Raw genomic sequence first — 20,614 nt, 5'->3', positions numbered from 1 at the left:
TTAGCACCAAATCTTTAATTAATTTCTTATTCATCACTCAAACAAAATTTCATATTAAAATTAATAACATTTTTACCATTACAATATTTAAATTTAAGTACTGAAAATTGCTAAAATAGCACTATTTTACACCTTAAAATCCAAATTTTCCCGGGGGAGAACCCCCGGACCCCCCGCTTTAATACGGTGGGAAGGGGGGGGGGCATGCTTCTTAACACCCCCCATACGCTAATCCTGGCTACGCCACTGGTAGCAGTCGTAGTTATAGTGTTAGTAGTGTTAGAAGTGGTGGGTGAAGTTAAGTGGTAGTAGTGGGGTAGTAACGGTAGTAGAAATAACTTTTGGTGCGGCCTCAGTAGCATCGTTGGTCAACGAATTCTACCGTCACTGCTGCGCTGTCAAAAGTGTTCGTAAACAAACACCACGTGTTGCTCGACAAGTTACGTATGGAAAATTGGCCCTAGTGGTACCGGTTCTCGAGAGAGAGAAGCCTATAGTCCATCCACGGTAACCTCCTACTTTTCTGAAGCCCTGCTTTTCACCGGATCTACTTTAATGTCACTATGTATCCTTCCGCCGTATGTAAACAAAAACATTGCCATGTGACAAATGTCAAATGGTTTGTTTACAATCACCAGCTGTCAAAACAATGTGTGTATGTATGTATATATATATATATATATATAAAAGTAATTTGAATATGATCTAAGTATACATGCATATGTTCATAACATTATTTATGATACCCAATGGTAAAAATATTAAAAAATAAGTTTGTTAGCTAAAGAAATAACATATAATTTAAAGTAAATTTTTAGGAGAATATATAAATTTACAACATTTATGTAAGCAATAAATATCATCATTTAGTACAGTTCAACACAGTTTTCTGCATCTGAAAAAAAAAGTATTGTAAATTATACATATGGCTGTCCATCTAAGCAATCTGGAAAAGACTAAGGATTGAAGGTTTAATAAAATTAACAAATTCAGATGAAAACATTTAAAAATGAATTTTCTTCTTTTATTTAATAAACCCCTACCATTTTGCCGGTTAAGGCCACAAATAAAAATATGGTTATATACATTTTCCTGAGTATACTTATTAGACAAAATCATAATTTTATGAACAGTAAAATTGTGGTGAAGAATTGACAGTAATTTCTATACCACTTATATGCATTATTTATTTGTGGCCCTGGATGGGGACTGGCTTTTTGTTTTCCAAGTAAGTTCACTGAAAAATGAAGACACACAACAAAATAAAATGTTTCACATACACCTATACGAATCCAGAAATGAAATTTAATATTCATTTCATAATACGTGTAATATAAAGTTAATACATAAAGTTCCAGTAATCAACATACTTCATGGGAATGCATAAAAGAAAAAAAAATGTTTCAAACCCCAATACTTACAGTTGCCCAGGTGTTTATTACATACAGACCTCAATAAGAACACCCGGGTAAATCATCAAGAGGAACTGCCAGTACTTCACTGTCTCCATCTACTTGCTGTGTCGTAACCTCAAATTCTTCGCTGTCACTGTCTTCACTTGAACTATCCTCGCCGAGGTGGATGATGAGTGGAGGAATGGTGCCGCTGTCTATGTGGACTTCTCTCTCCCAGTCTGCTTGAATTAGCTTCTCCACGTGATCCACACACCTCGCCCATCTAAAAAAATTAATGTATACAGTAAAACCTCTATATAAATGACCTGTTTATTGCAAAAACCACTCTATAACAAAATATGTTTGTTTCTGTCAAAACGGCATAGTAAACAATGCATGGCATGCTCTTTATTACATACAATTTTGAACTCACTCCACAAGAAAGTATTTTTAAACACAACAAAACTCATTTAATGTGTTTTCCTCAACTATCAAAGCTATTACAGTAAACTCTCGCAAATCCGTGGGTGTCGGGGATTTATGACCTTCGGATTTTTGAAAACTTCGGATTTTTGAAAAATTTTCATTAAAATACAAAAAAAAAATTCTAAAAGATAAGATGGTAGTCAATGAACATGTAATACTACCACAGGATGTCATAATAAACAAGACACTTGAGAAGTTAACAGAATGGTACGTAAGCAATACCAGTATAGTCCATTCATAGTAAATGAAGCACCCGAGAAATTTTTTTTCCTGAAAATTTACAGCCTGGCCTGATTAAATTTAACACACCCATTTGTTCAAGTTGGTAGTAAATTGTGTAAAAAGTAATTTAAAGTCATCTTAAATTAAATTAATGGCACCCGAAGTCGCACTTTGATGTGAAAGAGCTAGGCGTAGCAATGTGGCGTGCGCTGAAACGGGAAGCCCCTTGATAAGGGGAAGTGAATTTAGGAGGGGCGGTTGAGAGAAGCGATACGTAGCTGGCAAGAGACTCAAGGCCACTCCCTCACAGACACACGGCCAGTCCAGTTAAACTAAAGAGAAACGGGAGAAATAAAAAAAAATCATTAGTTAATTGTACACTAGAACCATCAAAAAATCTGAAATTTTGGCACAAAACAAAAATAATCGGGGAAAAAATGGTAAAACTCACAATAAAAGCTTATACAAAGCTATTATTTAACATGCAGCATATATTTTGTGTTGGTTTATAGTGCACTTACTAATGTTCGTATAAGAAGAAAAAAAAAATTGGACAGTCCGTTTAAAAACACGGCAGCAGTAGCTTGTGCGACGTAAGTGGGAGTGCGAGAATCTCGTCTAGACAGGCTGGCGGCTGCAAAGGCAGCGGATGCATGACGTCATACGGCTTACCTCTCCCTCCCAGACAACAAACCATCTCTCTCCCTCTCTCCAGCCCTCTAGCCATTTTCTGCGTGTGAAACTGTCAACATCCTTCCTCCCCTACTCCACACTGCATGCGACGAAAGCCAGGTTGTATAGTCCATTCCCGGTAAAATGAACATTTTTTTAAGGCCCCCCACGGCAGCCATTTACCGTTAATTTTTTGATACAATTTGTTTGTTAGTTACAGAACATTATTTCTGCTGGAAAATCTCTGAAACTTCAAAATTTCTTTAATGGAAAAATTTAGCAGGGCGGTTAGAGTATTTATTTTTACCGCAAATGAACTATACTCACCTTCCCTCCGGCCAGCATTCCCGGCGTGTGACGCATGACAACTACAGTCGTGTGCCGCGCACAGCTAGGAAACTTGTCACTGGCAACATGTTTCACACACTGACACACGGTGCCCAGAGCTTCAGGAAAACCTACGCGATTTCCAACCTACTCTAAATATCCGACTGGAGTCTGTTTACGAAAAGCATTTAAGAATTTGCTAATGCCCAACTGTTTTTTTTATATCGGATTAAGAGGAGTTAAAATGGCTAAAAGGCATGGTTTTGAAGTTTTAGGTGTAAAAAACCGTTAAAAAATTTCTTGAAAGCACCAGAGGAAAAGGCATTACACCTTTATCTTTATTTTCCCGCCATATAATGTTACGGTCACCGCTCAAATTTCACAGTTATCTGACGGGAACGAGATGACTGCGCGCCAGCCTTTTACCGCGCTATAAATATCAGTGAGCGTCGCTCTTATCATCCACTGAGAATAGTGATACATACATCTAAACAGTAACGATCATGTCACTTCGGAAATACCCCGGATTTCTGAGAACTTCGGATTCTCGGGCCACGGACTGGCGAGAGTTTACTGTATTTAATACTTGAAGTAACATGTTTTGTTTTATGTTATCTGAAAAAAAAAATTATAGTGGTTTATTCAAGATATAATAAAGCTGTAAATATTATATATGTTATCAATAAAGGCTTAGAATGCATATGATAAAATATTTATTTCATAAGTTTTGTGTTTGTTTTTGGTTAAAATTTGTCCCAGACAAAAACAGTGAGATATAGCGAAAATTTAATTTTTTGAATAGTTTTGATGATTTACTGTATATGTATTTCACTATAATAACATAACTTTTGAAAATACTAATGTGCAAGAACTACATGTGTAAATACCTATTCAAGTTCGCTAGATGAAAATATTCAAAATTCTCTACGTTGAAATTTTATCTGAATATTGAAATCTGCCTACAGCACTGAACCCACCATAACTTTAAAGTCATTGACACAAGATTAAGCATAACAGAAAGTAATATCACAATTACTAATAAATACAAAACTATTTATGGAAATGAAACAATTGCAAATGGACTGCAATTACAAAAAAAAAAAACCTTGCAAATAAGTCACCACTGTTAGATCTAGAAACTACACAGATATGTATGAATCACATGGGAATAAAATTACAAACACAAACACAAACACGAACACAAACACATACATGCAACACATTTTCAAAACGACAACTACACAAATTCAAACCACTTATTTTTACCAATTGTTTTAAAACTGTATTACTGGTATATGAATATACACAAAATGATAATCACACTATACACACACTAGCACACAAAGTTATCAAAAGGAATGGTAGGACCAGGCTGCTAGGCAACAATACTTACGTATTATGTAAAAATGTATGGTAAGGGTTTTGCTGAAGCTTGAGGAATGTTCTACAGGAAAATAAAACAATTTCTACTTCAAAAGGAATACCCCATTGGTCATGCAACATGAAAATACCTCTCTGGTGTGGAAGCATCAAGAGCCTCTTTCCAGATGGCTGCAACTGCATTATTGTCAAATCTCTTGGCCCGCCCCACGTTACTATTGTAATGGTGTTTACATTGAGCCCAAACTAGTTCGATTGCATTATAGTGGCAGTGATAGGGTGGGAGTCGTAGAATTTCGTGGCCATAGTTACGAGCCAACTCGTCTACCTCATATCTGAAAAGTGTGTTAGAACAAGGTGTATACGTAATTTTTTGCAACTATCTCACTTTTAAAGAAATGCTGTAAAAAAAAACAAAATAATATACCGTATTCGGGGCTTGTTTTGTTTAGCTATTCTCAGCAGCTCCACTTTCAACCAATTATTTTCATGTTTTATCCCATTCTTCTCCAGCCAGCGATCAGTGCAGCCTTGGTCCAGTTCGTTGTAGGTGTTTTCTCAACCTACGTTGTGCCAACAGTTAACTAAATACTCAAGTAGCTGATAAGAATTCATGACAGTAGAACCCTGTTACAATTTTACTGCTTATAAAGTTTTCCTGCCTATAATGTATTATTTTTCAAGTCCAATATTTTCCCTATAAGGACAATGTATTTAATTCCTGGATATAATGTTTCACAAATTATGCGTTTCGTGCTTGTAATGTTCACTTCATAAAATTTTAGAAGACGAAAAAAATTAAAAGCCTTTGTCTATACTGTCTATGTATATGTGTATGTTAGCAGTTAACTGCCTGTTGACACCCTTGGAAAACAAATAAATTCATAAATTTTTAGCCATTCTGTGTGTTTTCAAATGTATTCACTTAAATCACATGTTCAAGTGGCAAAAGAACTGGACTTAAGCATTTCCACTGTAAACACTGTCGTGAATTATGACAATTATACAGAAATGAGACAATTTTACAGCAATGAGACAATGTGTAAGTAAAGACAAAGCAGATAGAAGCTGGAAGCACCATGATGTTAAAGAAAAATTGTTTTTGGCTTGCTACAAGCAAATTGGAGCATCAAATATATCTTTATGCAGCTTGTTGAGTCCATTGGCAATAAATCCACACTAAAAAGTACTGAATTGAATTTCCTGCTTATGTTTTTTTTTCTTGTAGCCCCTTAAAAACAAATTATAACAGGGTTCTACTGTACTTATGCAAAGCAAACATGTGTTTTGGCATATTGTCGTAATGAATTTCTAAATTTAACAAAGCATGTTAGTTTAGTGACTAGAAATGTTTTTGAAAATATTATTTTAATTTATTAAGTAGGGCAACAGAGCATTCATAAAGTGGGTCCTTTTACCAAACAAGTAATTATGTCATTTTCAAATGCTGTTTGCAATAAAAAAATTTTATTTGGTATTTCAAACCCTCTACTAAATTAGTTTGCACTACAATGTAATTCAATTACATTATATATATATATATATATATATATATATATATATATATATATATATATATATCTGTGTGTGTGTGTAATCAATTTCAGCTCAAACATTATAGTTTATAAAAATGTAGTGTAGGCATACTATTAAGATAACAATTATTGCTGGCAAAATGTATTAGTCTCGAATATTCGTACTTATACACAATAATAAACACATGTAAATTTTTCACATTACAATTTGAGCAATAAAAATACACTGCTTTACCATTGCACATACCTGGGTGCTGTGATATGAAGCATTGTCCATTATGATGACACTGGGTTCCTCAAGATGCACCAACATGTCTTCAAACCACATCAAGAAAGTTTCCCCATTCATCTCGCCATGGTAGTCTGCAGTCTTCTGACCTGAAACAAAAAGTAATCCTGCTCCTGGCACAAAGCCAGTGCGCCCTCCAGCATTAACAACAATAAACCTTTTACCATCTCCAACAGTACGTCTCTTCGCAGATTGTAGACTCTTGTCCTGCCATGACTTTGATACAGTTCCTGAAAAATATATGAAATGGAAATGAAATACTTTGTATTGGACCACAGAACAAATTTTCAAATAAATTAATGCCTTGCCTCTCTGGAAAATCCATGTTTCATCAACAAATATGAAATTGGCACCTCTTTCTTTTTCTTCTTTATACTTTCTCAAGAAATCTATTCGCTGCAATACTATGTTTTCATTCTCTATCAAAGCTTTTCGTCCATCAACAGTTTTCCATGAAAATCCCATCTTCTTTAACAATTTATGAAGACTTGATCTTCCACCATAATAATCTATTTGTCTTTCCCTGATTTCTTTCAAAATGGTGTCGACTGTAACATTCAAACCTGTAAATTTATTGCATACATTAACAATACATGAAATAACAGAGGTACACAAAACTAAGCGAAACCACAACCCCGTAGAAGATAATTTAAGTGCACAATTTACATTTATTAAATAGTTTTAATAAACTTACATTTCAAAAATACTTTTAAATTAATGGTAAATATTTACTTGGGCGGTATTTCCGAAAATAAATGTTAAAAATCCGAAAATACCTTTATTTTATGCTCTTCAACTTCCTCTTTTCATTAAAATCGGCGGAGATTAGAAATTCCAAATACTTTAGGAGATATCGAATTTTTAAATTTCAGCACAAAACCAGCGCATTCCTGTGGCGTGCGTGCACCATTGTTTCTTGTTTACGTACAAGTATCTATTTTTTTTATTGGATAATGATGTCACGTTTTTGTTCGTGATAGGCCAGAATTCAAATGAACTAATACGTGATTATTTAGTTCAATTATTGTTTAAAACGGTGTTTAATTACCGCCTCCAACTTAGGTGAGTTTTTAACGTTTCTAATTTTAAAGTCTTATTTGTTATTTTGATATTGTTGCGCAAGTAATAAGTAACAAAAAAATTTACGTGAGTTGTTACTGTACATCCTTTGTTACGGGTTTGTTAGGTAGGTAAGGTCAGTTACATTATAAATAATTTAAAACTAAAGAATAATTAAAATTAATTCACATTATTTTTAATATCACCTTAGTTTGAAAGTATTTATAATGTAACTGACCTGACTTAATCGACCATTTTAGTTTTAAAATATTAAATTAAAAAATTTGATATCTCCTAAAGTATTTGGAATTTCTTATCTCCGCCGCTTTTAATGAAAAGAGGAAGTTGAAGAGCATATGATAAAGGTATTTTCGGATTTTTAACATTTATTTTCGCAAATACCGCTCAACTACATATGATGAAATTTAAAAATTCGATATCTTCTAAAGTATTTGGAATTTCTTACCTCCGCCACTTTTAATGAAAAGAGGAAGTTGAAGAGCATAAAATAAAGGTATTTTCGGATTTTTAACATTTTTTTTCGGAAATACCGCCCAAGTAAATATTTACCCATTAGTATTTCAGCATTCAATTTAGCAATCAATAAGTTACAAGCTCTACACTGTGTTGTAGGTAAATGTTTTGTATCGTGTATCCCATGTGATCCCTAGATCTTTATGCATGAACCTGTACATCCTATTGATCGTGTGGTGCATGTTTTTTTTTCATTTATTCAGATCAAAGATCCTGAACATAATCAAATATTGTGGTATAGCAAGAATAATTATCATAAGTTTAATAAAACATATATATTTTCATTATTATTCAACTTTAAATCATAACTCATTACTACATCACAGGTTTTTATTTTTGGTTTTGTACAGGATTTTTAAACGTAATAAATTAGAAAAGCAAGCATCATCAATCACAGGATCAATATTTGCAGGATCATGCGATCAGGATCAATGTATCGAATCGGATACGCGATACTAAACTTTTACTGTTTTATAACCTTCTGTTACTTCATACACTAATACACAGTTTGTCTGGCTAAGTTGTGTTTTCATATGATACTTCATTACAATGAAGTAGGACTATTGTTTATAAAATAACAATACCCCTATATTTTCTAAAGGGTTAGGCGGGGGAAGACACTATTTTGCAATAGAATATATATTGTACTGGACCCTGCCACACAGTACAATTTAGCCAATTAAGTATCCCAATTTTTTTTTAATAACCATGCTTGCTTAGACCACAACTCACTAATTTGTAACCAATTACTGCTAAAGCGCACAACTGGATATTATTGATACTGGAAATAGTCATTATTTAACCTTCTGATACATCATAAAAGTTGAGGTTATTTAATATGTGTACTGTGTATAACGATATAAACATTACTTGTAGTTTTAGAATGTAACAATTTTCTTTCTATCTTTAACCTAACCTTAAAAGGACGTGTACGTATTTAATATGTTGCACAATATTCTATATATCAATACCATATCAATAAAGAAACCTAACAAACCACCCAAAAATGTATTTTTAAAGGACAGATGATATCGGTAAAAAAACTGAACCGGTCAATCTGCATATGGATATATGAAATGAATACAATTAAGTAGGGCCTACCCCAGTGATATCGAAACTACTCTTCAGTATCAAATTTTTACCTTCAGCGTACATCCTGTAAATTGCATTCCTGATTGCATTTACTGTGAAATCGTCGACTGTATCAAGTGACTTTCCTTCCTGTGGCCTTTTTTTCCTCTTTTTTCCTGGTGTTGAAACTTCTTCAATGTCTTTCTTGTAGTACCTAACCAAAAAAAAAAACATTTGTCATAACACTTTTCCGGGGACCCGTTCACAATACGCAGTTAGGCAGTGTTCCAAATATGGCATTTTGTCACAAATATTTGCTTTGTGGTCACTAAATGGAAACATGACAGACTTTGTCCACGAAATTAATGAAGTGTTTTTTTATTTATTTTGTGATCTCCCAAACAGATGAAAAACTAATTAAATGCAAATTATAAAATCACTCCCTTATGTTATAGTTAAACCTATCATAAAGTTTATAAACATCGTTATAAACAAACGTGTATCACACCCATAAAAATACTTGAAAGTGCCTATATTGTTATTGTTAGGACCTGAGTAGGCCTAATATGATTTTAGGTTAAGTTTTCAACAGAGACGCCACATGGCGGTGTTGTCTCACACCAAAAAATATAAATTGGAAATAAAACACAAAAAACCTCGTGAGTTAAAACACAGGCCGACAATACTTAGGACACAGTCGATATTTTTTTTACGTGCATGAAAACGAAAAAAGCCTACTTACTTGAGAACAGTTGACTTTGCGATGTTGAGAAGAAACGCGGTCGTCTGCGTAACGTCACATTTCTTCAAGTCGCCTTTCCTAATTAAAAGATATAAGTTCTGAGCGACGTTAATGATGTCCATCTGACGCTGCGACGAAGTAGCTTTCCCCATCCCGGAACCAATTACCATTACAGCAATCACAAGAACCACACAAAATATCAAAACGATAACAAATTCCATCATTACAATAGTAGATAATAAATAATATAACAAAGTTAAAATACACAATATTAACACAAAATCCTGAAACACAAACTGTACGTTATTTCACGGTCAGTAATATATTAAAACACACTGCAAAATGGCGTACAGACTGCAGACTGCTTAAAGAGCTGCTGAAAGCGGCTGAAAGAGAAAACAAACAAGTGACTATTAACATTATTAATGCGCGACCACGGTTTCGGCACGTAATATTTTTTTACCGTTAACATAACGTTTTTATTTCACCAGAGATTTAAAAAAATGTTCAAACTTAACAAATACCCAAACAAATTCTTAAATACACGCGGAAAGTCAAAAAATATATATTTTGGCTATGGAACTATTTCGTTCTAATCATTGCCAACACACCACTTCTCTCACTGTTTCATTTACACACATGCGAGATCATTAATATTAATAATATTGTACATAGATAGTTACTTTTTTTGTAAAATTTTATTTAACATCATTATACGGTAATTTAGTGTTAATGCATGTTTAATATGCATATGATGGAAAGTATTTTTGCAAACGAACCAAACATGCTGCATCCTGGTGTGTTTTTTCAAAGGTTCGTTTAAAAAAGTAGGAGGTTACCGTGGATGGACTATAAGATGTACATCAAGTTCTGTCCCTGTCCGAACACGCCCGAATATTCACCTTCGGCCAACCTCGGGATCTGTTTTATTTTTGCGCAGGAAAAAATGAATTCAAATATTAAAAGTGGTCGGTTAGGTTAGCTACATCAAAACACTATGGACGGTTAGTTAGGTTAGTATAGCTACATTAAAATAAACAGAGAAATATAAATATATATAAATAAACCCGAGGTTGGCCGAAGGTGAATATTCTGGCGTGTTCGGGCAGGGACAGAACTTGATGTACTTACATCTTAGGCTTCGCCTTCTCGAGAAGTGTCGGAACTCGTAGACAAGTCCGACGGCGCGGACTTCTCCCCTGCGAGGTAGCGCAGGAGTACCACCACGCGCGTTTCAATTTCCCCCAATTAACTCGCAGCGAGGCGGCCGCACTTAAACGAGTTTTTAATTAGCCGGCGGATCCACGCCGGGAATTATTCAGACGTGTCTCGCGCTCGCGCAACTCGGCGCTCCGACTGAGATCCCAATTAAAACACGTCCGCTCCTGTTTTTTTTTTTACAAATTCATATTTCGTTACTTTTCTTCAACGAGGCAGCGTGTGCCCCCGTGGTGGAAGTACGCACTTGACGAACTCAACGGGGGTTCTCAAGAGCTCCGTATCGGATACACTGGATACTGTTGATCGTGTCAAATACGCACTCTCGCAAAATCCGCGGCTACACGAATGTATCAACCACTTTTAAAAATACTTGTGAGATTCCGCGCGTTATGTTATGTGGCAGCATAGTCTCCGCTGATGTTCCTGCTTTTTGAAAGAAAAAAAATATTTTACGTAAAAAAAAGTACTATTTCAATTATTCATTTTTTTTAATGTATAGCCAGTTAAAGGACATGGTTCGAAATGTGCTGGCAGTCTGTAAATATAAAAATCAAATAGACAAAAAACGCAAACATAGATGGAAAATGTGGAAGAACGCAGATGTGTGTGACAGCGGATATCCAAGTTATCAGCTACAGCACATTACAAAATTAGTTGAAATATATTTAAAAAAAAAACATAATATATGTGATACCCGCAGTATATACACAATAATTAAAATACACGAATGATGTTTTGCAGAATAGCATATGTAGCATTAAATTATAATAATTAGCAGTTTAGGCTTATAGGGAAGGGTTCTGCTGGAACGTCAAGTCAACCACCTCCCTTTTGTCGGTAGTTAAGTGATTTAGTACAATTGATATCAGAATGGTGAATGTTTTTCTATGTCTGTAGGTGTGTTTTTACTCCGTAAATTTACATGTTCGCTGCATGTGGGACTTCTCAACTTATGCCAATTACATTTACGTACAAAGTTAAGTATTTTACACAAACTATGAAAGTGTGAAATTGTACATTAAAAAAATTTCGTGTCTGAATCTTGTTTATCCAAATTGACTACATTAACGAAATATTTAATTATATTAAATGACTAATCAGAACTTGTGTTGAGGTGAGTGAAACTGGTGCACTATCATAACCAGTACCATCGTGTAGACTTATGAAATATATAAACTAACGGAAATAGCACTAGTATGCTTGTGTTAATTAAATGAGATCTTGTTAATATGCATACATATTTTGGCAGATACTTAGTCATTGTAAATCTACCCTGAAAAAAATCGTGCTATGTTAATATGACGTATGTTTGAAAAAATAGTGTAGTAATAAAATTAAGACATTTATTAAAAATAAATTTATTGTATGTTTGTCATCACATATGCATAAAAATGTGCAATTTAACACGTTATTGTAACTTACGATTTGTGAGCGTGTAATACGCGTGCCTGTAGTACAATTTGGTTTTGTAGAAACATTTATTTAAAAATGTTATACTTGGTTTAAAAAATTTAACGCAATAAAAAAGTAAAATTACTAAACATTTGTACGTTCTTTGAATGATTCTCACAACGGGTAAGATTGGTTTAAAAAAGTTAAAAAAAAATTCAACTTTTCCAGCTAATTATGTATGTATATATAATTTTGAGAAAGTTCAGCCATTCAAAAAGTCGCCAAGTTTAACAGTGTAGGACGTAAATGTAAAATAATGACCTGGTACGGGATATACACACTTATGAATTAGTTGTACATTTATATAAACGAGGTATATCGTGAGATTCTTGAACAGTTTGATGAAATGTGGGTTTTAAATTAATATTTCATTTGTTTTGCTGTGTAACGAAATTACAAGCTAGGTCTGTAGCAAGAGGAAAATAAAAAGATTTTCTTTGTGTACTCGAGTTCAATGCATCGATAGTAGAATCGATGCAGTAATGGACGTGTGAGCGGGATTATCGATTGGTGACACCGCACAGCGCCTGCCGACGTCTCGACCGGACCGGGAATAACAACAGCCGCATTGACAAGAGGTGCGCGCGCATCATGACTCGTGTGACACGTGTTTGCGACGGGGAGCGTACGTTTCACTGGCCCTCGATCAGTCTCGTGCAGGCCTGGGCTGGCCGCTCACTCGGGCAATCCCGCGGTCGGAATTGAAAGAAAAAAAAATATGCGCCATTTTGCAAGAACTCTTAGATCAAAGTATTTTAAATCTAGCTGACCTAACCCAACTAATCTTGCATACGACTGATCTTTCGTACAGCTAGACGCGCGATAACTTACCATCCGTGCGTTTTCCCACGTACGTACGTTACAAGTAAAAATTAACACTTCAATAATCACATTTAAGCGATAAAACAAAATATTTCTACTTAATAAAACTCTTAACACTGGATGACTGACAGACGACGCACAGCTTAAACCGGTGGATCTAGAAGCATGAATTTTTGCATATGAGTTCACTAAGATAGAATTTTTTTTAAAAATTAATTCAATATGGATAAAATAGGAGATGAATGTTTGTATGGAAGTTTGTCATTTTTGAAGTTAGAAATATGGAAAAAATTTATTTGACTTCTGTTTATAAATAAAATTCAGTTGCAACGGCAATTTTTGGTAATTCATCAGAAATGAGGATCAAATACTTTCCCATCGGGCACACGGATAGTATTCATTTAATTTATTTGAACGATCAAACTGATCAGTAGAGTACGCAGTGACATACTAAATAAACACCATCGCGTGTAGGAAATGCGCTGATAGTAGACGGCCTGTGTGTTTGTCGCCGTGTTTCCAGCTATGTGCGGCGGTCAGCAGTACGATTGTGGCGTAGCGTGTCGGCAGCGTAACAGACAATTCAGCGCTGTAAACGTCACATCACTGTCGCCCGCGAGTGAGGGGGTGGGGGAGCTCAGTATTCCCTCCTCCCTCTCCACCACCCTTTATCACTCCCCCTCCTCTCCCCCTTCCAACAACCCCCTCCAACCCTTCCTACACCCCCTCCACCCTTCCTTCACCCCCTCACTTCCTTCACAAGTAAAAATGCTAAATAAAAAAAAAGTGTCGTGGTTAGAGTGGGGTTGTTACCACAACGCCGAAATACCACAACGCCGAACGTACAATAACGCCGAATACCATAACGCCGAATGCCAAATTGACCGCAACGCCGACAGCTAGAAAACTGCTGTGTACCACAACGCCGAAATACAGTAACGCCGAAAAATGTTGCTGCGGGGAGGAGGGTCACAGGAGCAAAATGAAAAAAAAAAAAAAAACTTAATGCATTTGTGTGCTAACCTTACCTAACCTAACCTTTGTGGCAGTCCTGCAATGACATTTTTCGGCGTTAATGTATTTCGGCGTTGTGGTACACAGCAGTTATCTAGCTGTCGGCGTTGTAGTCAGTTTGGCATTCGGCGTTATGGTTTCCGGCGTTATTGTGCGTTCGGCGTTGTGGTATTTCGGCGTTGTGGTGCGTACCCGTTAGAGTGGTTAACTAAAAGTTATACACAATCCTTATTTATTCATCTGTTGAAAATCTGTGTTCACAAATTGCTGTTCAGATGTGATGGAATATTCGTTTGGTAGTTAATATAGTGACTTACTAACACGGCAAACAGATGACGGATACATCGCGAAATTTCATAGGCTGAAATTAACAGTAATATTTCAATAAATTGTGAAATTAAGTCATTTTCGGGCGGCTGACTGGGGTTCAATGAATGTTATGTTTCTCGCATTACTTGGGGGGGGGGGGGGGGGGGAGCGGCCTCTTGGCGGCGACATGCGATGGCATTTCCGGGTCGCGAACGTTTCGACTGGCATGCGATGGCATTTAGAGGTCAGAAACCCCGCAATGAAAATGGACTTCGCCCTGCGCCCTGGGCCACTGCCTCCGCTGCGACCGCAGGCACCGCCGGGGGAAATGTTTCGTCGCGGGGAAGGGTGGGTTGGTACACAGGAGGGGAAAAAATGCGCGCGTGGAATCCGCGCGCGACAGAAGTAAAACTTCTTGCTTATCAGGCACAGATAGAGATAACTTATTAACATTTTTTATATTTAACAAGAGATAATAATTGAGAATAGTAATAATACGGGTATGAACTCAAATGACAATACTATTTTTAGGCATGGTGTTAAATCACGATCTCTGAATAAAATGAAAGAACAAAAAAAAAAACACACACACACAAACATCTAACATAAATGACACTGATAAAGCTAACCTCTTAAGTCTGTCTTTTTTCCGTTTTCAATCACACTATTCGCATAAAAATGAATGATACCTATAAAGTTAATTGCGCAAATAAGTAACTCTTTTCCACGTGAATAAATAAATTGTATATACTTTAAATTAAACAAAAGAAATGTGGTAGCGACAATCGTTAGCCGTTACGAAAATTGCATGCGTTACGAGAATTCCAAAGCGTCACTGCTGCGTCATTTCTATATCTCCCCTGCCGTCTCTCCTACAGGCCGTTAGATCTAGCATATAGCTAGGGAAGGAAAAATTCGCGGGTTCAATGACCTGCAGGATGAACTCCATAGTTCTACGTACACTCGATCAAATGCCACCCACCCATTGGCTACCGTTTTGTGAGACGTCCCAACGTAGCAGCCTGTGATTCGATAAAGCTTTGGTCGGGCGTTTCTAATTGGCCCAGAGTCATCCAGGTGAGTTGTGAGCCAATAGCAGAGGCAGCACTGAGGTGTAACTATTTGTATTTTAGCCTGTCGCGAATTGAACACGCTAATTTTTCCTATCCCTACATATAGCATGCTCAGCTACGTACCTATCCACCCCCCCCCCCCCCTTCCTTATTCGCTGTCTTCCCATTCGACCGCTAGTGCATGTGTTGGAGTGGCGTCGCCGCTGACGCACTCTGCCCCACCACGTACCTCGACTCGACCGATCGGAATTTTCTTAACGCTCGAAAATTGTAGCCCCTCAGCATAGAAGTTTCACTTCAAATTTGCTGTGCTTTTACAAAAGATTCCTTTGGAAACCAGTTGCCAAAAAATAGTTTGTAATACTCCAAGAAACATATAGTAACTTTGTACAGCACATGGCTATGGTTATTTTTTGCATGTATGATTTTCGAGATAATACTAAGTATTTCTTACGAAAATTGGCGCATAATTTTATGTTTTTATTGATGTTTCATTCAAGCATAATATTTGAAACCATGGAAACGATAGTCGAATATTCAATAATTTGGCTTTATTTTGTTGTATCGTGCTTATAAACTTGCATAGTTAATACTGGAAAGATATTCAGGGAACGGTTTGCAAATAACTTTTTACTGTTGGAGGTACTGGGACAACACAAAGCATAAATGCCTGAGTAGAAATTCGAACCCTGTATCACTGCGAGTGTGTAAATGCCAATTAAAATGCTCACTGAAAACCAAGAACGAGACCCGCCATAGTGATGGCGCAAGGAAACCGCGAAGCAAACATCGCATGGGGGCGATATTGCACACCAGTTTTCAGAACCCCAGTCACTAATTCAGTCAAAATTAGCCACTTAATTCTCCCCCGTGGGCTACCAGGCGTGTTACTCCGAGTTGTTCCCCACCTTAATTATGCCAACTTCATCGTACTGCTATGCATCACGCACGCCATGAGAATACCGTCCCCCCTGCAAGCTGTAGTGGGCGTAGCCTTATACTTTCAAACGAACCCTACGTTAGTTGGCACCTTTTGTAATTCTGCTGAGCTCAACTGATGTCATGCCAGGTGTTAGAACGAACTAGACAAAGCACAAGTCGCCATACAATGTATGCCCGAAACTTAACTGGTGAAGCGCTAGAGGGTGGCTTTATAACAAACGATATAATCGCGCAGTTCACAGCAACCGTCGTCATTTGAGGCGTGGTTTTCCAGCGAGACGAATGCGTACACGCGAATTAAGAGAAGGCCGACATGCATTGCATGCTTGGGCTTGAAGAAGGCAATGCAAGGTAAACGCAGAGATCGCGCCGAGAACTGTTCCCATCAAGACTGTGCCAAATGCGATCACACCAACATCTATGGTAAAGGGACCCCTGTAGCTTCACCGGTTGCGAGTTCCGAGCATGTATTGCATAGCGACTGGTGCTTGTGTGGTTGCATTGTATCACACCATATAATCTCACAAATTTTGAAAACAGCCTGTATAAGAGAGGCAAGAAAAAAAATACTCACGGGTTAAAAATAGTTGCTCTGGTTTTCTCGAATCGCCGAGGTAACTGCTCCCTGATGATGGCGACGGCAATGTCGACCGAAACGTCGGTGAATTATTCGTCAAGGACGCGGCTACAACCCAGAAGCCAAGCTACTTCAGAAAATGGCCGTGAAAGCCTACGAACATTATTAGCATGTATGTTTACAACTTTTCTTTCCGTAATGAATCTGCATTCAAAGTCTGGCGGTAAAAATTCAGACTCACTCTTTATACATGCCACAGACCTGTAGATGCGAGACAAAACGGTATCAAATATGCCACATACAGGCCGTGTCCTGCCATTTACATTAGGGTTTTCTTTAGTTTCTTGAAACCACTGAAGAAAGTTGTAAGTTTTATAATGCTTGAATTTCGTTCCTGCATCTTGCATAGTTTATCAACTAAACAGATAGGAGGCTACTCTGATTTATGTTTTTTTCCCTTCTTTTTTGTTTTACATCTTGCGTCATTGAGTTGGTTGCGTTGTTTGTGAACTATGACGTAGGGCACACAGCTTCCAGAAATCCCTTTTTGGGTTTTGATATTTTAAGGATTTACGAAAATTTAAACCGATTATCAATGTAACGCGTGCTTTTTTTTTTTATCATTTTAATATTTAATATGTAGCGTCAGCTGTGAATTGCTTTGGTGATGACGATTTATGTGAAATTCTACTTTTTCCTGTCAAGGCAGTTTTCTAAACTGATTAAATTATTTTCACCCGTACGGTTTAAATATATTTAACCTGTCTTAATCATATTCAGATGGATTACGAGCGTTCTATAGTTAGAGGCAAGATTTTACAGTGAATTACCATAAAACCGAGTTAACACAGAAGTCTTGTCTATACACCATATAACACCGAAGGACACTGTACAACACTGAAATGCTAGCTAAGCCTTGAAGTTAAGTAGAATTTAAGCACAATGTTCCTCAAATCACTGATATATGCTATTATTTAAAACATTCAAAATCAATGAGTTGTTTTTAATTTCAGTATGAAACTCTTTACAAAATGTATGGATCAAATGGATTTTAAAAATAAATACACGTTCCCGCTGAAAAATTAATATCTTATTACTTCATTTTTACATTACGAATTCTGACGTCTACTTGAAACACAAATGTTTGTAAATTTGTGATGATGTCTGAGTAATTTACCAGGTTCATTAATATTTAATTTTTGGTGAAAGCATTTAATATACTAATATGGTGCGACAAACAAAACATAGATAGGACTATACAAATATTTCTTAATACATATATTCATCAAATTAGTGTCATTTTGATCGTGATACTAGCCCTATTTTTTAATTCGATAAATTAAATATAGCTTGTACCACAATCAAAATTATATACCACATTCAAAATGATACTTATTTAATGAAAATAGTATTAAGAAAAATAATGGTTGTAGGTCGCAATCAAAAATAAATAAAAAGTATTCACAAAAATTTAACAAATAACACTGAAATTTTAAATTTAAAAACCAAACTGAGCTTAAAAGTAGTCATAAAATTGTGGCTGTATCTATCATGCAACAGGTTAAGTAGTTATCGTTGTTTCAGGCGAGGGGGGGAACAAGTTAATTTTTTTCCCTCCTATCGCAGGCAGTGAAGAAAAAGAAAGCAGTCCAATTTCGCCGCTATGAATCACTATCTCTAATCGCACGACGATTAGCAGTGGTGAGCCAAGTTCCGGAATCACGAACCCAACTAACAGATCGTTTGCAAAAAAATATCTTTCATCGTAAAGTCTTTGTAATAGCTGCTTTCCAATAAACTGCCGGAAGTTATTGCTAATCGTCGTGTAATTGTCATATTACGTCATATTACGAGGCATTTTTCTTCTTGTGATAATGATGTTGGGTTGATCGGCCTGAATCTGCAGGATTCTCTGCTGCATCGCGCAAAATCCAGGCTTGAACCTGGCAGCGAACCGAACGCAGAACCGTGGTTCATCAGCCAGAAGCGCTAACCTCTTTTTTTAAAAAAACTGTTACATTAAATCAGTGTTTTCACATGCTGGAAAGTCAGAGAATTTTTGAATTGGCCAGGGAAAGTCAAGGAATTTACTTGAAATCCTGGAAGTTTAGCATTGACATTAATTTTTAGGAGAAAATGTCATGCTCCAGTAGCATTAACCCAGTTGTTTTCCCCAGGTGTTGTTGTGCATATAAAAATGGGTATTTAAGGTTCTTTTTGAACTAGGTCAGCTATGGGAATGATAGAGGCTAGATTTTCTTTTATTTTCTTACAGAAAAATGCAAAATATCTAAACTATATAAAAAATTATCAATGATATTTTTAATTTTTGTCATCGAAAGTTAGGGAAATTTTATTACAGGTTTGTGTGGACATTCTGTAAATGATTGACTTGGTAATACTGGTTAGGACTTTATATTGTCAGTGATTTGTTTATTTCGGGAGTTGTATGTATGTATTATATATTAGTTGCGAATGCAGACGTTTGAAATTCACTCCCATGCCTTAACCTGGACTCGAACCATCAGCCCCTCGCACTGCAGAGGTGTTGATGTTGTGTTTTTTATGGTGATGGGGTGTATCTGGTAGTCCGGATGCGAAAATCACGGAAATGATTTTCTGCATTCCTTCGCGAGCCTGCCAGCGGACTGGAGCTGGGTGAAATAACGGCCCTGCCAGCGCTCCCGTCCGTCTGCGGAAACACAACATTCACTGACCTTGGTTCAGACGCCCGAATAAATCAGCGTTCGTGCATCTTGGTTACGGCCTTTTGCAGGAGTAATTTTCGCAAATATGAAACGGAAATGCGTAGCAACGGTGCTGTGTCTGCGAGGAAGTCTCAGAAACCTCGTTATTCATTAATATGTATTTTTATAGTTTTATAAAAATCTTGGTCATCCATCAAAGCACCAATCACGCTCGATAGTGCTTAATTTTGACAGTAGCCCTAACTAAAGCATACTCCTTTAACCGCTCGGACCACCAAGACATCAAGCCTTATGAAAGTATATGTAAAGTAAGAATATCTTGGTCCTTTAACTTTACTTTTTTTCTCTTTATTTTAAGCCATCCTGCCTACATCAACGCACGAACTGCATTATATTTGTTCCTAAACTACCTGAAGCGCATCAAATGCACCGTCTTTGAGAAAATTTGTAAGAAATTAAAAAAAAAATTAACCTAACATAACCTGGGTTGGGTTTGGTTCAGTTAGGTTATTACCACCTTGTTAAGCAGAATAATAGTTAGATTTTAAAAATAAGACATATTTTTACCCCCAACCCCCCATAAAATTCGTAAGATATTCAGCACGCTCAACTTTATCTTTAAGAATTCTACATTAAATTTCGTGATCGAGTTCTGTATTATAAGTTTATTTGCAACATGAGAACACACGAATTTGGTTGTTCCCGAGGTTAGATGTTACATATCACTGGCGAATACAGGAAGACTCGCATTTTTTAAACAGGTTGAACCCCGCCATGCTGCAGGG

At 36.5% G+C, this 20,614-nt stretch overlaps 1 protein-coding gene across 4 annotated transcripts; it reads right to left on the bottom strand.

Annotated features, from left to right (window-relative positions):
- Positions 1-495: 495 nt before the first annotated feature.
- Positions 496-10,343, bottom strand: LOC134536756 (uncharacterized). 4 transcript variants are annotated; one of them, XM_063376667.1, is made up of 6 exons: positions 9,712-10,341; positions 9,041-9,183; positions 6,659-6,868; positions 6,470-6,535; positions 6,264-6,394; positions 496-1,677 (listed from the first exon to the last, which is right to left on the bottom strand). In XM_063376667.1, the coding sequence occupies exons 1-6, from the start codon at positions 9,933-9,935 to the stop codon at positions 1,564-1,566; spliced, it is 888 nt and encodes a 295-aa protein (XP_063232737.1). In that variant the 5' UTR covers positions 9,936-10,341; the 3' UTR covers positions 496-1,563. The 4 variants fall into 4 exon arrangements, with proteins under 4 accessions (XP_063232737.1, XP_063232736.1, XP_063232735.1 ...); XM_063376666.1 differs by having other exon boundaries at positions 6,614-6,868; positions 9,712-10,338; XM_063376665.1 differs by having other exon boundaries at positions 6,264-6,535; positions 9,712-10,343.
- Between the last annotated feature and the right edge of the window lie 10,271 nt (positions 10,344-20,614).

The sequence above is a fragment of the Bacillus rossius genome, chromosome 11 (genome assembly GCF_032445375.1).
Source record: "Bacillus rossius redtenbacheri isolate Brsri chromosome 11, Brsri_v3, whole genome shotgun sequence".
Classification (NCBI taxonomy): Eukaryota; Metazoa; Arthropoda; class Insecta; order Phasmatodea; family Bacillidae; genus Bacillus; species Bacillus rossius.
The sequence above is the reverse complement of the archived record's forward strand: the minus strand, read 5'-3'. Positions and strand labels throughout refer to the sequence as shown.